The following is a 25,319-nucleotide window of genomic DNA, read 5'->3' on the forward strand; positions in this document are numbered from 1 at the left end:
CTGGCTCCATTTATAGTTGGGGCTCAACATTAGTCCTGCCTGGCTGCCTATTGAATATGGAAGGTTTTCCAAGACCAGGATCCACTAGAGCCTAAAGAACCACCATGATGGAAAGAGAGGTAGTTAAAATAAGTACCATTTTAGGCTCCGATCTGGAGCTCTTAACCACACCAACATTCTATATAGTGGCCTTAAATGATAAACTTTAGGAGATAATTTCTATTCTTGCAGGTAAATCACATTTTCTATGATATTTAGTATGTTAAAAATATATCCAGTCTTTCTATCTAAAGGACTTTTAAATTTAAATAAAAATCTAAGATCATTCTAAAAAAAAATAAGTATCATTAATTTTGTTTCAATTATAGTCAATGTAGACTTCCACTAAAACATTTGTTTCATAATTGAATTTAAATAGCATATGCACAACAAGGTAATAGAGTTTGAAATTCATTCTTTTTGTTTGTTTGTTTGTTTTTTGGTTTTTCAAGACAGGGTTTCTCTGTGTAGCCTTGGCTGTCCTGGACTCACTTTGTAGTCCAGGCTGGCCTCGAACTCACAGTGATCCACCTGCCTCTGCCTCCCGAGTGCTGGGATTAAAGGCATGCGCCACCACGCCCGGCTTGAAATTCATTCTTTTGGAGGTTTTGCTTGAAACCATTAGAGGGGATGCTGAGGTCCTGAGGACTCAGCACTGACAATGATTTAGCTAAGTAGGAGGTGTGCTCTGGGTAAGTCCCTCTTTAGCCTCTGAATGTCTGCCAGGAGGCGGTTTAGAAGATGCACTTAGTATTATCCTTCACTTTTATTAATCACCAATTTTAACATTAAAGAAATAGGAGCAGTGATGATGATAGAGGAAGGCAATTAGTTTTCATGGAATAAAGCTTTGGAGAGATTAAAATTACAAGGATCTGCAATACTAAAATTGTGTTTCTTCATATAAAATATGCATATTTTATTATTTGTAAATTATGCATATTAAAATGTGCATAATGATAACTTCCTGATGCAGAACAAATTTAACAATTTTTTTCTGGGCACTATTATATTGGATACAGTATCAATACTCAAAAACCATGACTGTTTCTGTCCCAACATTTTCCAGTCTTATGAGAATGAGAAAATATCATCATGTATAATTAGCTAAAGGACAGAGCTAACTATAATAAATATAGGCAGAAATGCATAAAATGCTTGAATTAAAATAGTAAATGGCACTATAGTATACCAAGGCGGAAACACACAGAAAGATGAATCTTGATCTTAATGTCAATAACTGTATATTTTTCTACAATATCACTACAAATTCAAGAAAATACAAATAAAATTCAAGTGGTAACTGGAAAAGCTTGTTTTAAGTTGAAATGGGGACTGATTAAAACGAAGATATACACAAAACTAAATTGCTATGGCTCTGTGAGTCTGGCATGAGAAAAAAAATAGTTTTTAAAAATAAAATATCAGAAGTAGTCCTAATATAAGATCTTTTATTAATGCTGTAAGTTTTTTTATAACTTCATACATGTATATCATGTTTGTGATCATGTTCAACCCATTAAATTGAGATACCAAGTACCTTATCCCTTCCCACCCCACTCCTACTGATCCTCTTTCTCCCAACTAGTCCTCTCCCTCTCGTGTCTTTTTAAAGATTTATACAAAAATAATTTAATATACAATAAATGTATAATTTCATATCAGTGGGGAAATGATTGATTAATATATAATAGTGGGACCAGGCTCTAGCTATGTGGAAATATACACACAAAGGATTTTCAACTTACATCATTTAACAAAATAAATTCTAGAAGAATCAAGCATATAATAATGTATTCATGGTTACCAAAAAAATAGAAGAAAATGTTAAAAATTGTTATTGAAAGTACTTTTAGCATTGCAAAGTTCTCTCTAAATATGATTGCAACATTTTGGAGGTTGGTCTGATGTATTTCGATGCTAATTACTGCTTCCAGTCTCTGTGCCCCACAAGTACCTTGCCTAACAGCCTAAACTGTTTGACCAATACCAGGCAATCACACATGGGAAGGGCAAATGAGATAGGCGTGGCCAAGTTTCCAGGGCTGGGGTAGACAGAGTCTTGGGAGAAGACTGGAGGAGAGGAGGAGGAAGAAGGCTGTGCAGTGAGTTAGGTAGAGAACAAGCACATGGCCAGCGTGGATGGAGATTTGGTCCAGATGATGATAGTTAACAAGTATTTGGGGTTATGGGTGGCAGGTAGCTTGACAGAAATTATTAGAAGCAGATGGCATGGGATTGGGGCAGGTTATGGGGTACCTGTCCCACTATGGGAAGTAGTTTAAGGGGTTAATATCTGTCCTGCCCCAAGTTAACTAAGGCTATTTTAAAATACAACAGGTGTCTGCGTCTTGATTGATTGCTAGCAGGTTAGAAAATACTGCTGTAATAATAATTATAGGCCTAATAATAAACATTATTAGGCCATACTTATAAGTTAACCACAACAACAAAAGGCATTAACAAATGGATATGAGACAAAAAAAATTGAAATCTCATATGGATGCCTTGTAACACAATAAAACATTTAAAAACTGAAAAAAATACAGGAATATTTTCAAATATACTATAAGAAAAATAACATCTTTCATATAAAACTGTTCTTATAAATTAGAAATACACTTTTCACCAAATAGAAAAATGTGCGAAGGTCAAATTTTAAAATTTGCGTGTCAATAGAACATAGGAAGATAATCCAACTAGTAACACAGCACATGGTCCTTAAATGTACCATGTACACAGCTATTTTATTTGATCATCGAGACTCCAGTTGATAATTCAGAGCTCACATGTAATAGGAGTGAGCAATGTATATTAATACATTTTTAGAGTACTGTTAGATGAAATACGTTAGTCACTTTAGTCATTGCCCTGACAAAATATTGACAAAACTGACGTAATGAATGAAGGGTTTGTTCTGGCTCACAGTTTTGAGGCACACAGTTCAACATGTTGGAGAAGACACAATTGGAAGAACATGCAGCCTGACACCACCGCATCTGTTGTGCTCTTGTTCAGCCGGCTTCCTTTTTCTGGTGTAGACAACCTGGGCCCCTGCTCTAGGATGGTGCTGCCACATCTCAACTGAAGGGTTTTCCTTCAGCTAAACCTTACTGGCAGCATCTGCTTGGCCATACTCAGAGCTGTGTTTCCTAGGTGGTTTCAGACCTACTCAAGATTAAATGAAAATTAAACATCATATGCTCCTTTAACTAAGAAGTTCACTTTCTGTTATCTAACAGCTAAAACTACACATGAGAAAAATTAATGTGTTTTCCAGGATGTTGAGTCATATGTATACATGAATGCAATGAGCAAAGCATCACTATATAAATAACAAACATGTCCAACAATGGGGAACAGGTAAATACATTTATGTACTTCTGTAGAATTGAATAATAAGATCCCATTAAAGAGGGAATATTATCTTATTGTCTCACTACATAACATATGTATAATGATGCCTGTGTGGTTTCCTACATCTTATATTAGAATACATTCTAGATAAATCAGTTATTTTAAGGTATATTAATAGTTTCTAAAAGTATAAGGAAGTAATTTTACAATAATTATATAATAATATATACAACATAAAATAACCTTGGAAGGTATTTTGGGTAGGAAAACAGCACTTTTGGGTACTATTACATCCACGCTTTTTAGCTGTTTAATGGTTGGTGTGGTTTCTATACATTGAAATGGTAGTAGACTCAGTAATTGCTAACACATATCAACGTAAAATTTTAGTATCAAAATTGGCAGGGGCACGTCTCTTGGGAAGACTTAACAAGCAGCCTAAGACACTATCCCAGTCACATGTTCCAAATGTTGTAGGAGGTAAACTCTATAAACACAACGCTATAAAACACAATTCCACAAACAAATGTTTAATGTTTTCTTGTGCTTTCCAAAGTTTCAGACTCGTCTAATCAAACAAAGAAACCAGTGGGTAACATGTAGAGCAGTTCTTTACACACATAGGAATGTAAAAATACAGTTCTTACACGTCTACAACATGTGCGTGTTCTCTTACAGTGCTTAGTCTTTATTCCACCTAAATAATCATATTGGCATGAAACCATCTCAAAGTCCAACTAAAGCAGAACTTAAGCTTAAAAGGCAGTTTCTTTTTGTCTGCAGCTCAGAGAGAAACCAGAGTTGTCTAGAAATTACTTCGGATAGAAGGAGAAAGGTGAGGAAGGAACATGAGGGAATGCAGGAGCGGCCAAGCAGGCCCTGTCTCAAGACATCGAATTTTAAGAGTTAGGCCAACTGTTACAATAGCAATAAAAAGGAAATATTTGTTAAAAAGAATTCTCCAATTTCAGTTTTGTTTTTCGAGACAGGGTTTCTCTGTGTAGCCTTGGCTGTCCTGGACTCTCTTTGTAGACCAGGCTGGCCTCAACATCACAGAGCTCCGCCTGCCTCTGCCTCCCGGGTGCTGGGATTAAAGGCGTGTGCCAGCATGCCCGGCTCCAATTTCTTTTATTAGCGCTTTTAAGAAGAAAGACCTTTCCTGACTTTTGAGGCATCCTTTCACTGTTCTGTATCTTTCACTTTCCCTGACTCTAGAGTCCTTCGGCTTACGCTGCTCGGGAGATGGTCTTCTTTAAGCAAACCTTCTAGGTGAGTGTCGATCTGCTCGAGGTCTCCCACTGGAGCACCCTGGAAAAGAGAGGCTACAGTCACTGGGGGGGGGGGGCACTGAGGGGGGAGAAGCTCAGCTGTTATTCTTGTCACTCCTGCAGCCTCCTGCAGGCATCGTGGTGATTTGTGTGGCAACAACCCTCCATCACGTCTGATTAATGCTCTTAACCTTTGCAAATGTTTTCTCTCATTTAATCTCATTTTCCGCCTACAAGTGGTTGAGGATTTGAATAATGCTTTCTTCCCACTGGAAGTTAGTGTTTTCCACTTTCAAGAATTGGCTGAAGTGGTGGTGCTGACAGAAGCACAAATACAATTACCACCATGTGAAATATTTAGCATTAATTATCTTTTTTGCTCTTAAAATAATGTAGCTTTTTAATCACTTGCCAGATCACCAAAATTAAGGGGGATTTCTCTTCTGGCAGTATGCTGAAAAATTAAGCAGAAATACTTTCGTGTCTTGTTTTTGTGCGTGACACAGAAGGCACTCCTGATGAAGCTGCAGATGAATGTACTAGAGGAAAATGAACTCCCACTTCAGATTAGTCACAACTTGGACAGGAACCCAGGCAGCCCAGATTCAAATTCATGTTCCCCACACTCTAGTGATGTGCGGTGAATTTGCTCATCCCTTCTCTAGTCCCTTCAACGGCAAAGCCACCCTAGTCCTTGAGGGTTTCCACAGAGCCCCAGCTCCCACCTTGTCACACAGACAAGCTCAGGAAGACTTATCTCAGACCTAAACCTAAGGCCAAAATGCCACAAGCTCATTTCAACTCAGTTTGAACTCAGATTTCTCTTTTATTTTTAGAATCCATAGGAACCCTTTACAACCTTGGCTGCTGTATTTAAAATTTTGGTATAGCCAAGATTTCTATGTGCTACCTAGAAACTGGACTACTAGCTGGACCACCTAGAAGATGGACCAGTACTTAGGACGTCAATTCATCATGGAAGCATACAAACAAGCTGGCAATAATTCACATTTATGAAGTTTCCTGGTTTTTATTTTGTTGTTGTTGTTGTTGTTGTTGATTTCTTCCTCTGGGATTAAGAGAATTTATTTTCATTTAAATGAAAAGATAAAATTGCACTGAAATATCTCACTTCCTGGAAAAATTGGAAACTTTTGCCTACTGGACAAATGGTATTGAGAAGTTGATTGGCCGAGTCTAAACTTACCTAGGGAACAGGCCTCTGGGCATGCTTACAGAAGATGGTTTTGACTGTGTTAAATGAGGTGGGTGGGCCCCTCCCCTCCTACTCAGGGTCTGGGCAATGTAAGAGGTTAATGGGACCTCAGCAGCAACATGTATTCAGTGCTCTCTCCTCTTGGCTGCAGATGTGATGTGACCAGCTTCAAGCTCCCAAGCCCTGACCTTCATGGTAGACTACATCCATGCACTGTAAACTAAAATACACTTTTCTCTCTTAAGCTCATTTTATCCAAGCATTTTATCACAGCAAAAGAAAAAGACAAGACACTAAGACAGTCATCAGCTAATGACACAAGTTAAGATTCTACTTTTTGCCTAGAGAAAGAAATGCAGCGAAATTGCAATGTTCTAATCTAGGCCTTGAAGGTTAATTCACTTCTGATTGTGTATGGTCAGCCAGACCAGACCGTGGCTCAGGTCTCGGTGTCTGCAGCAGCCCTTCCCATCACAGATATGGACCGACACTCTACTGGGGATATTGTTTGAAACTAGCTAACAGACTGCCAGGTTCCTAGACTTCTTGCCTGGAGAAGCAAGTTTTTAATCAAAGGGGCCAGACACTCTGTCCCTATGCCCTTCCCTGCCTGGCTGAATACTCCTGCTGTGGCGCATACCCCAGCTGCTCAGAGACATATAAGAGACCCCAACAGTGTGATTTCCTTTCTTCACAGCCCTCACCAGTTGCCACTGTGTAGTGTTAGGGTCAGAACTCTCTTCAGAGCTCTACTGTTCTGCTCTCTGTCTGTCTATCCCCAACAATCTATCTCGGTATCGGCCATGAGCCCAGATCTGAGCCCTTTCAGAGTTTATGATCATTATTAGCAGCGAGGGCTAGGTTAGGTGCTTTATCCAAGGCAGGTAAGCAGAGCACGTTGTTAGGAGAGATATCCAGATGCAGAGTCTTTCTACAAGGCCTGTTCCCACCTCCCACCCAGCTGACACTCACCAACTGAAGTGTCTGCAGCAGCATTGCCAGCTTGGCACGAAGGGCATTGAGTTTCTCCTCAGTCCTCTTCCTCTTCAGTTCACATTGTCCCAGAAAAACTTCATTAAGTATCCTTCTTCTGTTCATCTCATAAATAATGGACTGCATTTTTCTCTTGAGTCTTTTCTCATATTGAATCATATAGGTATTCTGGATCTGAGAATGTTTTTAAAGAACACAATATACATATATACATACATACATACATACATACATACATATATATGTTTTTAACACATTATTATTTTCCCTTAATATCACAAGGCAATTTCACACTCCAGCCCTGTACACACTGGCTAAGAATCAACTCTGATACTTGAATTTGCTCTCTGATAGAGAGGGAGGAGGAGGAGGAAGACACAGCATGTGGAAGTAATTATTATAGACAGGGTAGTGAGGTAAGCTTAATGGCCTTGGCTTTGGAATCAAGAAGAAACCTGCTGAAGGTTGAGTTTGTTCTCTAATCAATGGCATAAAGTCATCCTCGACATCAGTACCTCACAGGCACTGGCGGATGGCCAGGCACATAGAGCATCTTGACGATGCAGTGCTGTAACTCACATCTGTAATGTTCAGTGAGCACAGAGGCTGCAAAAGAAGGAATCCTTCTTTTTAGAAAAAAAATCCCAATGAAACGAGTACTGAAAGGGCCCCAAGGCCCCTCAAGGATTTAGGGTCTGTGCTGTTTTCCAAGACAGCAAGCTGCTTCCACAGGCTCCTCTTCCATTTCAGAATGGTACTACTTACTTGTATCAACATTTTAAGAGGACTGGGGTGGGGCTGGGGGCATTCTGAGAAAACAGATACGGGGCAAAACCCACTTTGATAAACATTTAAATGTTTCTATCTTAAGATTTCTGTGTGCTAGTGTTGGCTGCTGTGACAAGGAGTGGTTAGGTAGCCTCATTCAACGTGTACGACTACACAGTCACTCTGCACCACACTCACGCACATGCATTAACGTGTGCATGGTTCCTCCACACCGTCTACAACATGTGAGCCATGCTGCTCTCATGTGTTCGCTTCTATAAAAACCAAATGTGTAAAACCTTACCTGCCCATAGCTCTGTGTGGTAAACATTTACAAACACCTTCTTAAGTCAGGACACTGACCTTCTTAATTATTATACAAAGATGTATAAGGAAGACTTTGCCCTCAAGCAGGTTTTAGTTGGCAGTGGGAGGTGGTCCAATTAAGCAAGAATTCTATCTGCTGTGAGGAAGAGCTCTGCGCCACCAGCTGGGGCCTGTGTTGTAGTGGAGAGGGTGTGATCTCATTAAACTAAAGAACATTTCGTTTCACCACAGTGGGCAAATGGAATCAGCCTTGGCGTCCATTAACAGATGAGTGGTGAAATACATGCCTACACACAGGAGAACTTGTATGGCTGGGCAGAAAATGAAATTTACAGGAAAATGGATGATAGCTAGTAAGCATCACATTGAGGTCACGTGAGCTTACAAAGACCAACGCAACAGCTTCTCTCTCCTTTCATGTCTATCCTGGTGGGAGCAAATATGGGTAAAGACAAGAACATGGAGAGGGGCTGTGGCCATGGGAACAGGAGGCATCTGGGTGGAAGGGGTAGAGCACACAGTGGACGGAAGTGGAAACAACAGGAGGCATCTGGGTGGAAGGGGTAGAGCACACAGTGGACGGAAGTGGAAACAACAGGAGGCATCTGGGTAGAAGGGGTAGAGCACACAGTGGACGGAAGTGGAAACAACAGGAGGCATCTGGGTGGAAGGGGTAGAGCACACAGTGGACGGAAGTGGAAACAGAGCACTGGGGTGGAAGGGTGTGTGTGCAGGGTGGGGATGTGGAGCAGAGCACGCGGACCATCAACCCAAATGAGGTATGTATGAAAATTCCAGATGAAACCCGGTATGCCGTCGGCTACTTTCATCAACCAACAAATGAAAACTCTGACCTACGGCGCGTGACTCACAGCTTATGTTGGTTACGTTCCCTCTGATTAGCTCTTTTTTTTTTTTTTTTCATAAACTCAACTGAGAAAAGGCTCTGACAGTGCTCCACAACAGCAGGCAGCGGCCATGTGTGTGTGCACGCGGCGTGATCAAAGGAAGACAGACCATGAGGTGTGTTGATGGTTATGTAAGCAAATCTTAGGCTTTTTTCAGAAGTGGGGGCTTGTTTATTTTGCTGTGATTCCTTTAGTCTAGTGTTTCAAAGATTCAGAGAATATATTTCTTAAAAACTGAGAGTTTTCTATTTTTTATTCAAACTAAAGTCCTGTGTTGGTGCCTCATAAGCTCTAGCTGTGGGAACATACGCATTTTCAAATTCAAAATGATGTTGCTCACAACATCTGATATGTTATGCATTAATCTAAGTCTTGAGAAAGATGGGAAAAGTTGATTTCCTTTCAAACCTAACATTTTAAAACCTATATTATTTTCCTTTTTGGAGCATGGGGTCGCTTAGATTTCAGGATATAAATAGCTTTGTGGAAAGGACACTTACCTGGTTGAAACATGTTTTTAGCTTTTGGTTTATGCTCTCTGGGCATCGCTCCATCTGTTTTCATAAGCAATAAAAGAAAAGGACATTAAATTTACAGAGTAATCTGTTTGGACATTGGTCTTTCTATTATATATAAAAAAAGCAACTGACCAACAATAGACCTAGGGATCTTCTAAGCATAATTAAGTTAATTAACCGAATTAGACCTATCTGACTTTATTATTTTTTTCTGTTGTTTTCTTTTTCATTATTATTACTATTTATTCAAATTTCATCCTGATTGTTATTCTTTCACTTGTACCTTCCCATTCTTACCCTTCCTCCCTTGTCTGCCCTCTTGCCCTCCCCTAGACCTCTGACAGAAGGGGACCTCCTCCCTCACCATAAGACCACAGCCTACCAGGTCTCATCAGGATAGCTTGCTTCCCTTTCCTCTGTGTGCCTGCAGGCCCTCCCCACCAAGGGGAAGTGATCAAATAGGTATTATTTTCTTTAGAGAACTATGGTAGACTACACAAATAATAAACACTGCACTGTTACATAATCTGCAGATAAAACAAATCACAGTGGAGGAAAATAAAATGGCAAGTATTCAAAAGGCAATGTGAAGAAGGCGTATTTTGGGTGGAAACAGACTAGGAGTTACTTGCATATTGGCCAGGATGAAAGTTAAGAGATCAGATGAAATGGCACTTAGCAGAGAAATCAACAGAGACTAGAAAGAAGCCCTCAGACATCCAGAATTCAAACAGAAAATAGTTCCTGTAAAGATGATGGGGGAGAGAGGAAAGCAAGGAAGTGGGACATTTGTGGTCATGGAGGCTATACAAAGAAAGCACTTCAGCAAGGAAGGAGAAAACTGAGCTGAAGGCCTCTGGGAAGTCAGGTAAGAAAACAGCTACTGCATTTGGCCAGAGATCACTGTTCACTCAGACAGGAAGGACCTCAATTAAGGAACGCAGTATAAGCCCACTGCGTTACTGTGCTACATCTCAGCTGAGGTGAGAGAAGATGACGATACAGAAGCAATGAGTACAGACTAGAGAGTTAGAGCTGTCCCTCAGTATCAATTGGGCACACCTCACCTCCGTCCTATCAGTAGTATGTGCTCTTTTAACTCACAGCCTTTCCTTGTGCTCCTGTCAACCCTATAGTTAATACTGACTGTGTTGGTAGAAAATGGCCTCTGAGTGCCCTGCCTGGGTTGTCTCTTCCCTGCACTGACCTGGAACAAGCACCATCACCTCCACTTGCAGGGCACTAAGCCCCACTGGGACTTTTCCCCTGGATCTGAACCAAGGCCTGTGTGAGACGCGCCCTGTGCATCTGAGATAGCTGCCCAAAGGTTTCCTTCCCATCTTATGTGGCACTGTCACTAAGAAGATGCACTGTCTTTATTATTCTCCATGATGTTTAGAAAGAGTAGGACCCTGAGCACCTGATAGGGCTGATTTATGCAATCCTTAGCTCAGCATCTCAATACTGGAGGGTGAAGTCAGAAACTCTGTATTTAGTGGGAAAGCGGTGCTGTGGTTTGAATGAGAATGCCTCCATAGGACATTCTAGTGGGACTCTAGATGAGAGAAGCATGGGAGAATGGCAAAGTAGAAGGATCCAGAGGGTCCTAGAAGCCTACAAGTAGAACATTATGATAGGCAGATTTGGGCACAGGGGTCCCGCTCAAACTAAGGCACCAGCCAAGGACAATACAGGTGGTAAACCTTAAGCCCCTACCCAGATCTAGCCAATGGACAGAACACTCTCCACAGTAGAGTGGAGAGTGGGATATTACTTTCTCACATACTCTGGTGCCTCACCTTTGACCATGTACCCTGGAGGGGGAGACCTGGTGGCACTCAGAGGAAGGACAGCAGGTTACCAAGAAGAGACTTGATACCCTATGAACATATAGAGGGGGAGGTAATCCCCCTCAGGAACAGTCATAGGGGAGGGGAATAAGGGGAAAATGGGAGGGAGGGAAGAAAGGGAGGATACAAGGGATGGGATAACCATTGAGATGTAACAAGAATAAATTAATAAAGGAGAAAAAAAGAGAGAATGCCTCCATAGGCTCATGTGTGAATGCTTGGCCCTCAGTTGCTGGAACTGTTTGGGAAGGATGAGGGGGTGTGTCTTTGTGGGTGGAGATATATCACTGGGCGGACTTTGAGGTTTCCAAAATCTCATGTCATTCCCAGTTAGTGCTCTCTGCTGTGCTTGTAGGTCAGAAGGTAAGCTGTGAGTTACTGCTCTACCATCCTCACCTGCCACGTTTTCCACCATGATGATCATGGACTCTGCTTCTGAACTGTAAGCCCCAGATAAACTATTTCTTCTGTAAAGTTGCCTGGCCATAGTATCTTATCACTGAAATAGGAAAGTAGCTAAGACAAGAGGGAAGTCTTTGCGGCAGCTATCTCAGTCTATAAGATTGTCCCTGCCTTACTTTGCCTGTAATCACAGTGATGTCTTACATACCCAGTATGGAATTTCTAGTTTTTTAAATTTTATTATTATTTTTACATAAATGTTATGTAATATATTATTATTATTACACATATATACAATAGATTACCTATAGCAAGAAGAACAATGATACAATCAGGAATTGTATAAATGTTACATTCTTAGTGTTTTGGCTATTTGTATTTGGCAGCCTTGAAAAAAACATCTTTCCTATCTTGGTGCTTCTAAAATTCTGAATATAAATCAATCTCCATCACATATTGTCATTATCAACTTAAAACACCTATCTAGACCAAAAAACATCTTAACCCCTAAACAACTAAGCTTCATTGTAAAACTAAGCTACCTGGTCTTCAACTCCAGTATGGAATTTCTATCTCCAGTCACTGAGAACCTTCCGAAGCCCTCTTCTAGGCAAGACTCTTTTCTTCACTGAAGATTAAATTCAGATTATTCTGCTATTCACTCAGGCGCAAGACAGAAGATAGCCAGCTTACCTCAGCACTTGTTAGGAATTCTTCCATAGATGTGCACTCAAATTCTGATGATATTTGAAACTCAGGAACAAAATACAGAAGGATCTCCCTGGGAAGACAATCATAGCACAGCAGAAGTGTACCCAGACCAGAGAGGCAGCACCAGCCCAGCAGAACAGGGGGTGTCTCTCAGGTGTTTAACTTCCTGGCAAGGATGAATGCTAGTTCCTATCAAATATTTTGTTTTCAATGCTGACATCAAAGTGCTCTCCTGGGAAGAGCAACTAGTGTTAGGGACTTGGGTATGGTTATAGAAGGGCAACGGGAGGGCGCCTCTCAGTGATGAAAAGGCTCTGAGTCTTGACTGGGTCAGCACTGGCACCTTGATAGTGGCTCTGTTCTATAGCTTTTCTAGATATTGCCATTAAGATAAACTGAGTAAAGAACACACTATTATTTTTATATTCTTTCTTTGAGCCACACAACTTATTTTATTATTTGTTTCTAAATGAGAAGGCCATTAAAAGAATAAAGAGAAATGAAAGCCAAAGGACAAAAAGAGAATGAGAATGGAGAAGCAACAGGAAGGAAGGGCAAAGAAAAGAGAGAAGGAGTGTAGATGGCTTAGTGTAAGACGAAGTATGGGGACTAATGCTTCCCTGCACCGACACGACGGACAGATGAGCGTGGTGAGCACCGTAAGGCCCGGAGCCCCAGAGGCACCTCTACACACGCACGCACGCACGCAGGCACGCACGCACGCACGCACGCACGCACGCACGCACGCACGCACGCACGCACGCGCACACACACACACAGACGCCTGCACACACGCATGTACGCAAACACACATAGGCATGCATACCACAGATACATTTTCTGCTGGGGAGACAGGCAGACAGATACACAAACAGAGGAGAAATACTTTAAGAGATAAAAAGGTTCCCAATACCTAGAAATCCCCAACTGACCATTCCAGGAATGCCTTGCACCTGTATTGAGTATTTCTTTTTTTCTATAGAGAATTCAATGTTGAGAGCTTCCTGGAGAAGAACAGCTACGGACAACTCCATTCACTTCCCCACGAAACAAACATTTAACCACTCAAAGCAGTTCCCTCCATCAGAGCCTGCAGAGCTAGTCTTAAAATCCACAGATCGGCCCAATGTGGTGCATTGCCCTTTAATCCTAACGCTTGGGAAGCTGAGGCATGGAGACTGAGTTCAAGACCATCTTGAGCTGCATAATGAGACCACGACTCAGAAAACAGCAGACAAGAAATCACTTCCTGCTCCTAGGCTTCCCAGACAGTGGCATCCCTGCATCTGAACGTGCCTCACTTTGCCCGAATTTCTGGTGTTAGCTGTGTTCATGACACACATTTCATTCCTAGGAGGACATGGAGTCTGGAAATGTGCAGCCAGCCCATCTGAAGAGTGCGGAGGTTTTCTTTCTGATGCACCCCCCATGTTCGACCTGTTGTGCCCTTCCAAAGCAAGTTATGACTAAACAGCTCTTCCCTTGGGAATTCTGTTCCACAAGACTGATTAGAGAGAAAGAAAAGTGATGCTGCAGTCTGCAGTCTCTAAACACATACACCCAAACCTCATTTTTTTTTTTTTGCAAAATTAATTCACCCTCCAAAAGTCAAGCACTAAAAGGGGGGAAACCCAAAAATTCATGCACACAAGTTCTAACTATTTAACAGTTTTTAAAATTCCCTTCAGTCATTTGGCACAGGTCCCTTTTTCTTATGTTTTTCAGTAAGTAGGTATCCTTTCTTTTGATCCAGCAGTCTATATTTAAGCTCTCTCAGCCTCTCCAATTTCAGGTTCCCTTTACTGCAGACATGGTCAGCTTATAATCCGCAGGGACCCCTAGAAGAGGTATGCCTGCAAACACGCCGGGAAACACCTTAAGAATCAGTGCTCATTATGATGTTTCTGAAAACAGCTGAATCTACACGTTCACTAGGGAGATGGTTTCTGGGAAGATTTCACACTCCATTGGTACCTAGCAATAGAAGCAGATGCACTTTAAAGTGTTGGTACACTCAATCAAATTTTCCCTTTTGATCACATGTAACTCACTAATATTAATAGTGCCACTGTTACATTTACATGAAGAAAAAAGACCAAGTGAAAAGTAAGAAAGCTAATGAATTTGAAAAGAATGTTCATGTAGCTGGAAAAGAAAGTTAAGTAACAATATGACCAAACTCTGCTACAGCACACTCAGGCTAAGAAAGACAGCCACCCACCTATCCATGGTTTTGATTCATAATAATTCTTGGATGGATATCTAAAATAATATAAAGGTACAAAATGATAACTATTATTGTCAAGAAAGTTTGGTTTACTTTTAGCCATGGCACAAGGCAGGATTAGATAATCCTTTCCACACATTTTAAATGATATTCACATATTAATGAGGATATATACAGGTGCACATACATACATCAATATGTGTGTGTAATTAATTGCATACTGTAGAATAGCCAGCTGATAAGCCTTAATCTTCATGTCAATAAATAAACTGGCCTTAATCCACAACCACCAAACCATAAGGCAAAGGATAAGAAATAAATGATCCTCTAGAAATTGCTGGCAAGGGATGAAGAACTAGAGAAAGAACCCATTCTTCAGACATTCAGCTGACAAAACTGACTGACATCCATCCATCCATCCTTCCTTCCTTCCATCCAAAGTCATTCCTCTAACGGCCTTTACAATCTTATAACTTCTATACACAGTTGAGAGTTCCTTGTTTCTGTCTCCTCTCAGATTGCTAACTCAGGCACAGTGGGTACCTAGCATGAGGAGACAATGAGGAACTTGGTGACAGGGCTTTACTGCTCCATCAACTACTTGTCCCATTACATAAAACCAAATGCCCTTCAAGCTCCTGCAGCAGGGCTACTGTCAGGCATGACTCCCAAAGGGCAGATTGTACAGCCTTCACATGCAAGTAAACGTAGCCCTTCAGGCCCTCGTGCTGCCGTAGGGGCTCTGTACGGCTGTGTGATGGAGTCTGTGTCTACAGTGGCTATCTGCTTCCTTCCACAGACAGGACCACACATGGGCATTAGCAGAGGCCATGACTAGCTTTTCGTCTACCCTCCTACTTTCCCTCTCCCATCTCCTCTTTGAGAACTTCCACCTTTAAGGGAGTTCATTCAGTTACTAAGAAATTAAGGCATTAAGAGGACTATCACTGCAGTCAAGGTAGGGTTAGTGCTCTTCCTGGCTCAAAAAGCCTCTCACCTCACTCAACACATCGTTGAACCCAGCAAAATTAATGGTGCCCACTAAGTGAATGGGGCTCCTGCTCTGAGCCCTGCCCTTCCTATGACAGCTCTCTAAGAGTGCACCTCTGAGAAGCCTTCCACAGTGTTGACAATAAAGCTCTCTCCTGTATCAGTTCCTGTTCAGAAAAACAAACAAACAAACAACAACAACAAAACCCCAAAAAACAAACAAACAAACAAAAAAACCAACCCAGAATCTTCACCCCTTCCCAATCTCTCCTTTAGGAGCTCAGATTATTCTTCTAGGAGTTATGTCTGCAAGAGCAACATTCAACTGACCAAAGAGGGAAACTTAGTTGCTGTATGTTCCCTACCTAAAATCATAAAAATTGACTTTTCAAAGGCCATGGGAATGTCATGCATGTCTTTGTGAGTAGAAAAATGTGAAATTCAATAAAACTTTATTACATCCAAGGGAGGAATACCATATGTATGTACATCCATCATCTACTGGGCCACATAACAATGGGAAGCTAGCGACCACAAATATCTTTCAAGAGACTAGTAACTTGTGGTGTATCTAAGTGAATATGGTTAGGGAAACAGGTCATAAAATCATCCCACTGAATGTAATAAAAAAAAAAATCCCCAACTGGTAGAAAACCAAAATAAAACAAAACAGCGTTTGTCTCTGTTTACTTCAAACATGCAACAAAGCATGTGGAAAATTATTAACTATTTTTACCTTAAATTAGACATCAGTTTTCTTGCTGTTTCCTTGATAGATGAGCTTTGAGAAGGCATCAGTGAAGAAGACAGCTGGCAGTTGCTATCCACAGAGCTGACTTTGTGTCCAGAATGTGGCCTTAAATCTTCCATTTGCACCTTGGGCAAGCTGGGGCTTATGATGTCAAGAAACACTACATTACATTCCACCCATTTCAGAAACATTGACATGAAATGTTGATATACAACCAATGAAAACAGAGACAGCAGGGTAACACTCAGAGTTTCCACTGGGTGGTCATACAAGTCTTACAGTGATAATAACTTATTCTCATACATTGCTTCAAGGTTTTGGGGAAGCACTGATTAAGCAGAATTGACGATAATTCACTCATTAGTTAGGACTGTTTTAAGACGGTGTCTTATGTAGACTAGGTTGGCCTTGAACTCACTATGTAGCTGAGACCACCTTGAATTCCTGGCTTTCTTGCCCATTTCTCAAGTACTGGGATTATAAGTGTGAGCTATCACACCTAGTCAGCCATAGTTTGTTCTTAAAGATAATCATATACTGCTCAAGTCTTCTCTGCAGGAAGAGACTTTAGTTCTAATTTACGCTTGCAAAGATGCATAACAACAAAGAAGGGTCAAAGGTGGTGAGAGAAATTCCTAGTGAGGAGCTGAGGGAAGCGTGTTCTAGGGATGGAGTGAGGATCCCAGGGAATGAGTCATGGTAAGGGTGCATGACAGAGTGCAGGATGACACGGCGCCAAAACTGGGGGTATGGATGGACGCCAACAGTCAAAGAAACCAAAGGTGGGAGGCCGAGGCTGGAGAAGATGGCCAGAGGTCAGATGAGTAGATAGGGCAGACCAGACAGTTTTATTTTCAAGTAGCAAGTAACATTTTTTAATCCTTGTACACTGACATCTATAAACCTAAGCTTTGAAGAGCTCTGTCTGGTTATATTGCAAAGGCCTTTAAAAACCGGGTAATAGCATTTATAATGAGGAATGTGCCTCTACAGTCAACTGGTCTTTGGTATTAACTATACTGTCTTATATCACCTGTGTATTTTAAGATGAAGAGTATTATATAAACTAATGCTTAATCATGTGAAGAATATATACACAATGTCTGAGTGCTCATTAATTATAACCTCCTTTATATGGAAATTTTATTAAGGAATTTTAAAGAGCATTTAAAGTTGCTGGAAATCTTCTGTGTTAGCAGTGAGGATAAAATATTTTAGGCCAGAGCGTGAGAGAGCATTTCTTCTGTCAAATGTTCACAGGGCTGGAGGCATTGCTCAGGGATACAGCACACACCTAGCATCCATAAGGACTAGGGAAACAGCTAATAACTGAGCCTTCCTCACATTAGTGTTCTGAGAATTAAATGCTAGTTTAGTTCAATACTGAGTATTATGTGCTCAGCACACAGTATGTAATTATTACTGCTATTATGATCATCTTTATCGTAGGTACCATCAGTTCTGGATTTGATCAGTTTCTTCCATTAAGGTTTCTTTAGTTGGATTACAGTTCTACCATCCATTTTATACTAAGTCATCAGTGGGGTTTTTGGGTAGTTGGTTCATTTTGTTTGTTTGCTTGTTTGAGACAAGATTTGTCTGTGTAGCTCTGACTGTCTTGAAACTGGCTCTGTAGGAACACACTGGCCTCTAACTCAAGAGATTAGCTTGCTTGTACCTCCTGAGGGATTAAAGGCATGCTCCACCACTGCCCAGCCTGGGTCAACAGTGTTAAAAATGAACTTCAACAACTAAGAGTCATACACTCACATAACAGAGAAAGAGGTGTGTGTGTGTGTGTGTGTGTGTGTGTGTGTGTGTGTGTGTGTGAGAGAGAGAGAGAGAGAGAGAGAGAGAGAAAGAGAGAGAGACAGAGACAGAGAGAGAGACAGAGAGAGACAGAGAGACAGAGAGAGACAGAGAGACAGAGAGAGAGACAGAGACAGAGACAGAGAGAGAGAGACAGATGGACGGACAGACGGACAATAGACAGACACATGTGCATTCTAGTATGTGGATCTATCTTAAGTTTTAACTCACATTTTAACAAGTAATTCTATATATAAAGTCTTATTCATGAAAAGGCCTGGTATCAGCACTGGTGGGAAACTATACAAGTTATTCAAGTAAACATCAAGTGCCCACTCTAGATAGGCATCTTTCTGGCTATTAGAGACACAGGGATGCAAAGGCAGATCATGTTCTTATGGAGTTGGGTTTATTTCTCATGGAAAAGAAACAATCAAAGAACTCATATGAAATTGTGAAGTGTTTAGCAAATAACCTTGCAAGCTGAAGCTGTCCTGTCACCTTGCCAACTGCAGCAAGGGCTCTGTGGATATGAACATCTGCCCAGGAGAACTAGGAGGCCCCAAGAAAGAGAACACTGACCTGTGACCCAACTACAGTGACTGAGCAGAGCAGATGGAACCCAGACTGGCAGAGAGCATGGAAGTATCCAGGTCCAAGAAGTTGTATGGGTAGACATGGGACGATGTCTAAATTTTAAATAATTTAGAACTCCTGGGAAACAACGTGGAGGATAAAAGGGGGAATAGAGCAAAGGCGATGTGTGCCATGGGCGAATTTAAATGTCACCTTCAAAGAGACATGGAAGGGCTATGGAAGGCTTTTGAGTAGCCAGGCAGAGCTGGACATGCGCACTGAAGTGCCATCAGAAAAACAAAGCTCTACTGTCTCCCTTGCCTTTAATTCAATGCACCACTGTGCAAAGAACACAGGATGTGGAATCAACAAGACAGCCTGAGTGACTCAAGGAAGCTGAAGTGAATGCAGGAAGCATAAGAGACTGTTTTCTCGAAAATAGCTCTCTAGCCCCACCCACTATATATAACAGCAATATCCAGCTGATTTCCAGAATGGCAGAATTCCATCCAGGTCAAGGAAATTCCAGAATGCAAGGATTATAATAATTACAAGTATGTTTGACAATAAGTTAATGAGCTACCAGAAAAGCTTTAGTCCTATGGTTTCATCCTGTCACCTTGTCTGTGTGTGACTCTCAACGCTTTGGTGACAGTACAATAGTTTGAGATGGTTATCTATTGTGAACAGGAAGTGAAGCTTGCTCCCTTTCATTGTTCCCAAATCCTCACAAAAGAAATGAAAAGGTTTTCGGAGAAGGAGAATTTCTATCCGTGCTGTTTTCTGTTGTAAAAATTTGGTGTCATTCTTAATTGCCTTTGTTGCTATGATTTTCTCTCTTTTTCTAGTTACGCACTGATAATTACTTTTCAGCGGCATAATTACACTCGTTTGGAATTTGTATAATTATAGTATACACACCTTTTCCAGTTAAGTGCCGAAGACTTTCTTTTCATTACTGCAGTATCATCACACAGCTCTTGTTTGTCTTCAAGAGAACACAGACAAAATCATTCTGATGATCACACTATAAACTGTACCAAAAAAAAAAAAAAAAAAGAAAAAAAGAAAGAAAGAAAAAGAAGCAGCTAGCTCATTAACTACCTGTATAGAATTTGAACATATATTAAACATCCATTTGTAAACTATTATGCCAATTCCATGACAACTTATAACATAGTCTTAAGGTAATTTATAATTTTAATGAAGTATATATAAGTGTAATAATATTTTAAGAGCATCTGCAACCTCTTTTTTTTTTAATTTTTAGCTATGATTCTTACAAGGTCCTGGGTCCCTGATACAGTCTGTTCAAATTCCCTGCTCACTTCACCGTTCCCTAAGATGACCCACCTGGCTTTCCTCTCACATTCCACCTTCTCCTTGTGATTCAAAGAGTTCTGATGAGTGGGATGAAAACTGAGTCTCCAGCAGTGAGTTACACTTTAAAGTGGGAAGAAGCCTGCAGTTCCTAGAAGATCTGTTCACTCACAGCCCCTCAGGATTATTGTTTGAGGGAGGTTGGCATTTTCAGTCCATGGTTCTTGGGTGGAATTGCAGCTTGTAAAGCAGCTGAGTGTGTTTCTTCTAGCTAGCGCTGTAATTTTTTGTTATGATTATCCTGATACTTTGGTCTTATAGAATTAACCACTGCCATTGTTTATTGTTACGTTAGTAATATGGCTATCACTAAAGGCCATATAGGGAAGAGAGCAACAGGGCAAAGCTTAGATGGTGAGTAAAAACCAACTTCCCTTAAAGAAAACAAAAAAAAAGAAAAAAATAATGGATGGACAGCTTCTCCAACTGCATGAATGGTACTGCAAGCTTTGCCTGCTGATCTCTACTCAAAATAAAACAATTAAGCAACAGTAACTAGTCCATAATTACAACCACTGGAAATGTGTCACAATTCATTCTTGCTAAACCAGGAATGAGTATTTGAAGTTAAATATAAATTTTAGGATCAAAATTCTATTAACAATTTTTACATCACAAGATGGAGCCATACTTCATGACAAGGTAGTAGTTGGAATCATGTGAAAAACTGGCATCAAAGTTAAGATGTTGGCTTTAAAATGTAAGATGTTGGCTAAAAAGTAAGTAAAAGAGATCACTGCCCCCAAAAATCCTGGTTGTAGAATTTTTAAAAATCATCTTAATTAAGATGAAAAAGAAAAATTGTGATATCTTAGGGCCTCAACTGATGAGTTCAAAGGTAAACTTGTGAATAAATTGCTGATAAGGTTACCTAAGCAACAAAGAATGCAGGAAAGAAGTTACTGAACAAGATGACCACAAAATGATTGTGTAAATGGCAAAAAAAAAAAAAAAAAAAAAAAAAAAGTGAGGAATGACAAAGTCAAGCACTAGGCTGAGGGTCACCAAGGACACTAAGAAAGACTTTGGAACTTAACTTAGAATAAAGACAGTTGCTAGCATGGCAGCGCACACCTTACATCCCAGCACTCAGGAAGCAGAGGCAAACGGACCTCCATAAATCTGAGGCTATTCTTGTTTCAAAACTTGTTCCAGCCATCAAGGACCCTGTCCTCAAACCAAAAACAAACAAAACAACAAAAGTTAAAAACAATGGCTATGACAGTGAGAGTAATATGTGTGTAGCCTGGACCCAGTGTGGACTATTAAAAAAGAGGGTGCGTAACAACAGCTTTATAGTCAAACAGATTGTGAAAGTTATTTTCCAAAGAGAACTTACTGACTCAAGACTGTGAGGGCTGAAGGCAGTGTGGCAGTGTTGGGACACTGCTCCCAGCCAGGAGGCATCTCTCTGCTCTGGCAAAAGCATATTCTCTTTCCAACCTTTCTCTTTCTAGACCAGTGGTTCTCAACCTTCCTGAAGTTGCAACACATTAATACAGTTCCTCGTGGGGTGATCCCAAGAATAAAATTATTCTGTTGCTATGTAATAACTAATATCTGATATGCAGGGTATGTGATCCCCAAAGGGGTCTTGACCCATAGGGTGAGAATCACTATTCTAGAACAAGCTTATTTAAGTCCAAATTGCTGACAAACTTGTGGGCGCTGCAGTCAAGGGCAGCCACATAGCAGACAGCATCAACTCTAGCGCCATCTTCTTCCGTTTTACCTGTCTTTAGGAGGGGCACGTCAGCTCCTTCTTGTTTCAGTGAGACCTTGGTGCTGCTTTGATCCCAAACCTGAAAAACAAGTTCTTCATTTAGAACTGGTCAAACCCATAGGATACAGGACAGGGTCACAAAAACACTTAAAAATGCAGTGTCCACATCACAGGCAGGAGACCAGAAGGCTATCCGCACCAAACTGTGCATGGGTTTCTGAGGCAGAGACTGGTTCCTGGAGACTTCCACACAGGTGGGCTCCTCCAGGAGGGCCACTTTTGCAACAGTACATTTTCTCCTAGTATTTCTATGGACTATTTTTAAAAGACATACTTCTTTCCAAATTGATCTTACAGGGACTGCAAAAATAAGTCAAGTCTTTGACTCACTGGGAACGAATGAGTCCTTCGCCTGAAGGTCATCCATCATCACACAGCTGAGACAGAGTGGGAGCTCAGCATCAGTGCAAGAAGAATTGTAGGAGGTTGCTCGGTGTGTGCGGTGGCGGGTGGGTGGCCGGGGAGCCTTAACTTCTAGTAATCCCGAGGCAGAGGCAGGCAGATCTCTAAGGACATATGTGAGGTGAGGGTGACGAATAACATTCCTTAAATTTGTGAACCTCACCTATCATGACACTGGGAATTCTCCAGGATCCCTTTGACAGGGCTCAGTGGAAACAAACTTACGTTTCCAGCAGACAGTTCCACAGGTGGGATGAGGGGCAGGGGGAGGGGGGTTGGGGGTGGGGGTGGAGGAGGGGGGAAGGGGAGACGAATATGACTGTGGCCTTCAAGGAACAAAAATACTCAAAATGATGCCTTAAAGTATGTTGCAAATCTTACCAAGGTAGAAAAATAAGCAGTTTAAAAAAAAAAGATGACTTAAAAAATGAGAAAACAGAAATAAGGCAAGGCCCCTCCTCCCTCGTCTTCTGTTCTGGAGACCCCACCCCTACCCCCCAATGCACACCGAAACACCTGCTGTGAGGCAGGGACAAGGGCGCAGCTTGTTTTCTGAAGCTTCAGCACGGTGAGAGCTTCCTTAGCTTTTCTCACCCATACACACCTGCTAACCAAACATGGCGAGAAGAGTGTGTCAAACTGCTTTTTCCCCACTTCCAGGAAACGAAGGTGGACTTCTGCAGAACGCTTTGGAAACCACAGTGTCTGAAAGCAGGTTAAGTGTGCACACCTGTAGCCTAGCAACTGAGTCACTGTAGCCCTCCATCACTGCCCTTTGCTATTCCACTCAGACAGAAAGAAGAGCCTCCCAGGTAGGGAGACACAGTTGCTTTTCAGTTACTGTGGTTCATTTAAAATATCTTCACATTTACGCTGTAACTATCTGAATTCTCCAGGAAAAAGGTGAAAACACACATTTCTGAAGTTCATTTTGTGAAAATCTTGAAGGTGACCTTCAAATGTATGCCTTTCTGTATTTCTGACATCAAATGAAATTAATGGTTTTCTCTGCTGTGGAAAGAGAAGCTACATGATATTAAGTGTCTCTATGTTTGGACTAAATAGCTTTTGAGCTGGTTAAAAGTAGCATGGCTATTTTCCACAGCAGTTAACAGTGCCTATAAGATGAGCTTAGGAGAACTTTGTATACCCTTGGATATCAGCACTTTATTCTAATGTATGATGAATCTGTTCATGTGTATCAATTTTCTTTGGTGACGTAGCTTATGATGAAATAAGACAAGACCTTGTCCAATGGAAGCATCCAATCTGAACAAAACTGGCACTATTCCCAGCAAACAACACTTCTTGTTAGTGCTCTTTTTCTCCAACATATTTTTGTTAATTATTTGGCAATTTCACATCATGCAACCAATTACACTCATGTCCCAAGTCTGTCCCTATCCTTGTAATCTCCCCACTCGAGGAGGAGGAGGAAGAGGAGGAGGAGGAGGAGGACAACAATAACCATAAGGAGGAGAAGGAGAGAAGAGAAGGAAAAGAAAAACCCACAAGTCCAGTTTGTGTTGCTCATATACTCACTGGAGAATGGTCAAACTCCCAGTGGGCAGGCCCTTAAAAATAACTGTTTCCTGACATCCACCCCTGGCAGAAGCCATCAATTGTGGAGAGCTACACTTCGGCATCCTTATCCTATCTAGGCTCTTACTTTGCCTGGGGGGAGGAGGTCAGAGGAGTGAGAATAGGGGTTGTCATAGAATCCTTCTATGTCCCTCTTTCTCAACTGTGAGTCCGTAGTCATCGATACCATGGCAAAAGAAGCTTCCTCGCCGTTTATAGTAAGCGGGAGCACGGATCATGGACAGCCACGTGGTCTCTAGCATCAGCACATGCCACAGACCTCAGCATGGTCTCTGGAGGCAGTACAGACCACAGACATCAACATGGCCTCTGCCATGCCATGGGTCATGGACATCACAGCCCTCGGTGGCAGCATAGGCTAAGGACATCAACACAGCCTTCTGGGCAAAAAGGGCCATGAACACCTATATGGCACCCTGGTGGCAACACGGCCCACAAACACCAACATGGCTTCAGATGGCAGTATGGACCAGGGATGTCCTCATAGTCTTCAGAAGTAACATAGGCCACAGAGTACCCTCAGCTGCAGCAGGACCCAGACATGGCCGTCAGAGGCAGTCTGGACCACAAACATCAACATGGCCTCAGGTGGCTGCACAGGCCACTCACATCAACATGGCCCCTAGCAGCAGCATGGCCCACAGATAGAATCTTGTTAAGTGTTCTTAACACAGACTCATAAAATTCTTATTTTTTCATTGTTCATTCTACTGTGAGTACAACATGCCAGGGCTATCTCCATTAGAAAGCCATATGACCTTAGACACCTATTTTATTTATTTGTTTGTTTGATTGATGCTTGTTTGGTTTGGTTTCTTGAGACAGAGTTTCACTGTGGAACTTTCTCTGTATAGATCAGGCTATCCTTGAACTCAGAAATCTATCTGCTTCTGCCTCCTGAGTCCTGGGACTAAAAGCATATGCCATCATGCCTGGCTTATTTTTCTTACTCTTTAGATTTGAAATATCTTTTTTTCAAATTAAGAAAAAAAAATCTTAATAAACTTAAAGCTTTTCACTAAGTAGCACTGGACATTTGTTTCAGTAAGACATTATCTTCTCTCACAATACACTTTTGTTTGGAGGGTCAGAATTTGCTCCAGGTGACAACATGGAATTTGTCTTTTTAACAATGTTTCCTTATCTTCTTCAGTAGCCAGGCTGTGGTTTGCACTCTGAGGTTTGAGAATATCTGCTAAGATTTTTACTTAAATCACAAGACAGATAACACTTCCCAAATGGTAAATGAGATTACAGTTCTGTCTTGGCATGAGCTTAAAGATGTCTCAGCTTCAATTAGGTCAGCAATGAGCAGCATGGGACTTAACAGCTCTCCAAGGAATGAAGGAATGGATCGATGTAATTCTGTGGCCAGCCTGCCCAGCTGGAATAAATATATTCTGAAGAGGCATGTGTGTCCCCTTCACTGGAAAGACTGGACC

At 41.3% G+C, this 25,319-nt stretch overlaps 1 protein-coding gene across 1 annotated transcript in view; it reads right to left on the reverse strand.

The window, feature by feature from the left end:
* Positions 1-3,910: 3,910 nt before the first annotated feature.
* Positions 3,911-25,319, reverse strand: part of MORC1 (MORC family CW-type zinc finger 1) — a 149,435-nt gene continuing 128,026 nt past the window's right edge. Inside the window, exons 21-27 of the mRNA XM_084800473.1 lie at positions 21,823-21,892; positions 19,632-19,698; positions 16,311-16,466; positions 12,340-12,427; positions 9,377-9,430; positions 6,853-7,047; positions 3,911-4,704 (exon numbers count right to left, since the gene is read on the reverse strand). Coding sequence (XP_084656599.1) covers positions 4,576-4,704; positions 6,853-7,047; positions 9,377-9,430; positions 12,340-12,427; positions 16,311-16,466; positions 19,632-19,698; positions 21,823-21,892 — 759 coding nt within the window. The 3' untranslated portion in view covers positions 3,911-4,575. The remainder of the gene's footprint in view (positions 4,705-6,852; positions 7,048-9,376; positions 9,431-12,339; positions 12,428-16,310; positions 16,467-19,631; positions 19,699-21,822; positions 21,893-25,319) is intronic.

This window comes from Acomys minous (assembly GCF_964271855.1).
Source record: "Acomys minous genome assembly, chromosome: 11".
In the NCBI taxonomy this organism is placed as follows: Eukaryota; Metazoa; Chordata; class Mammalia; order Rodentia; family Muridae; genus Acomys; species Acomys minous.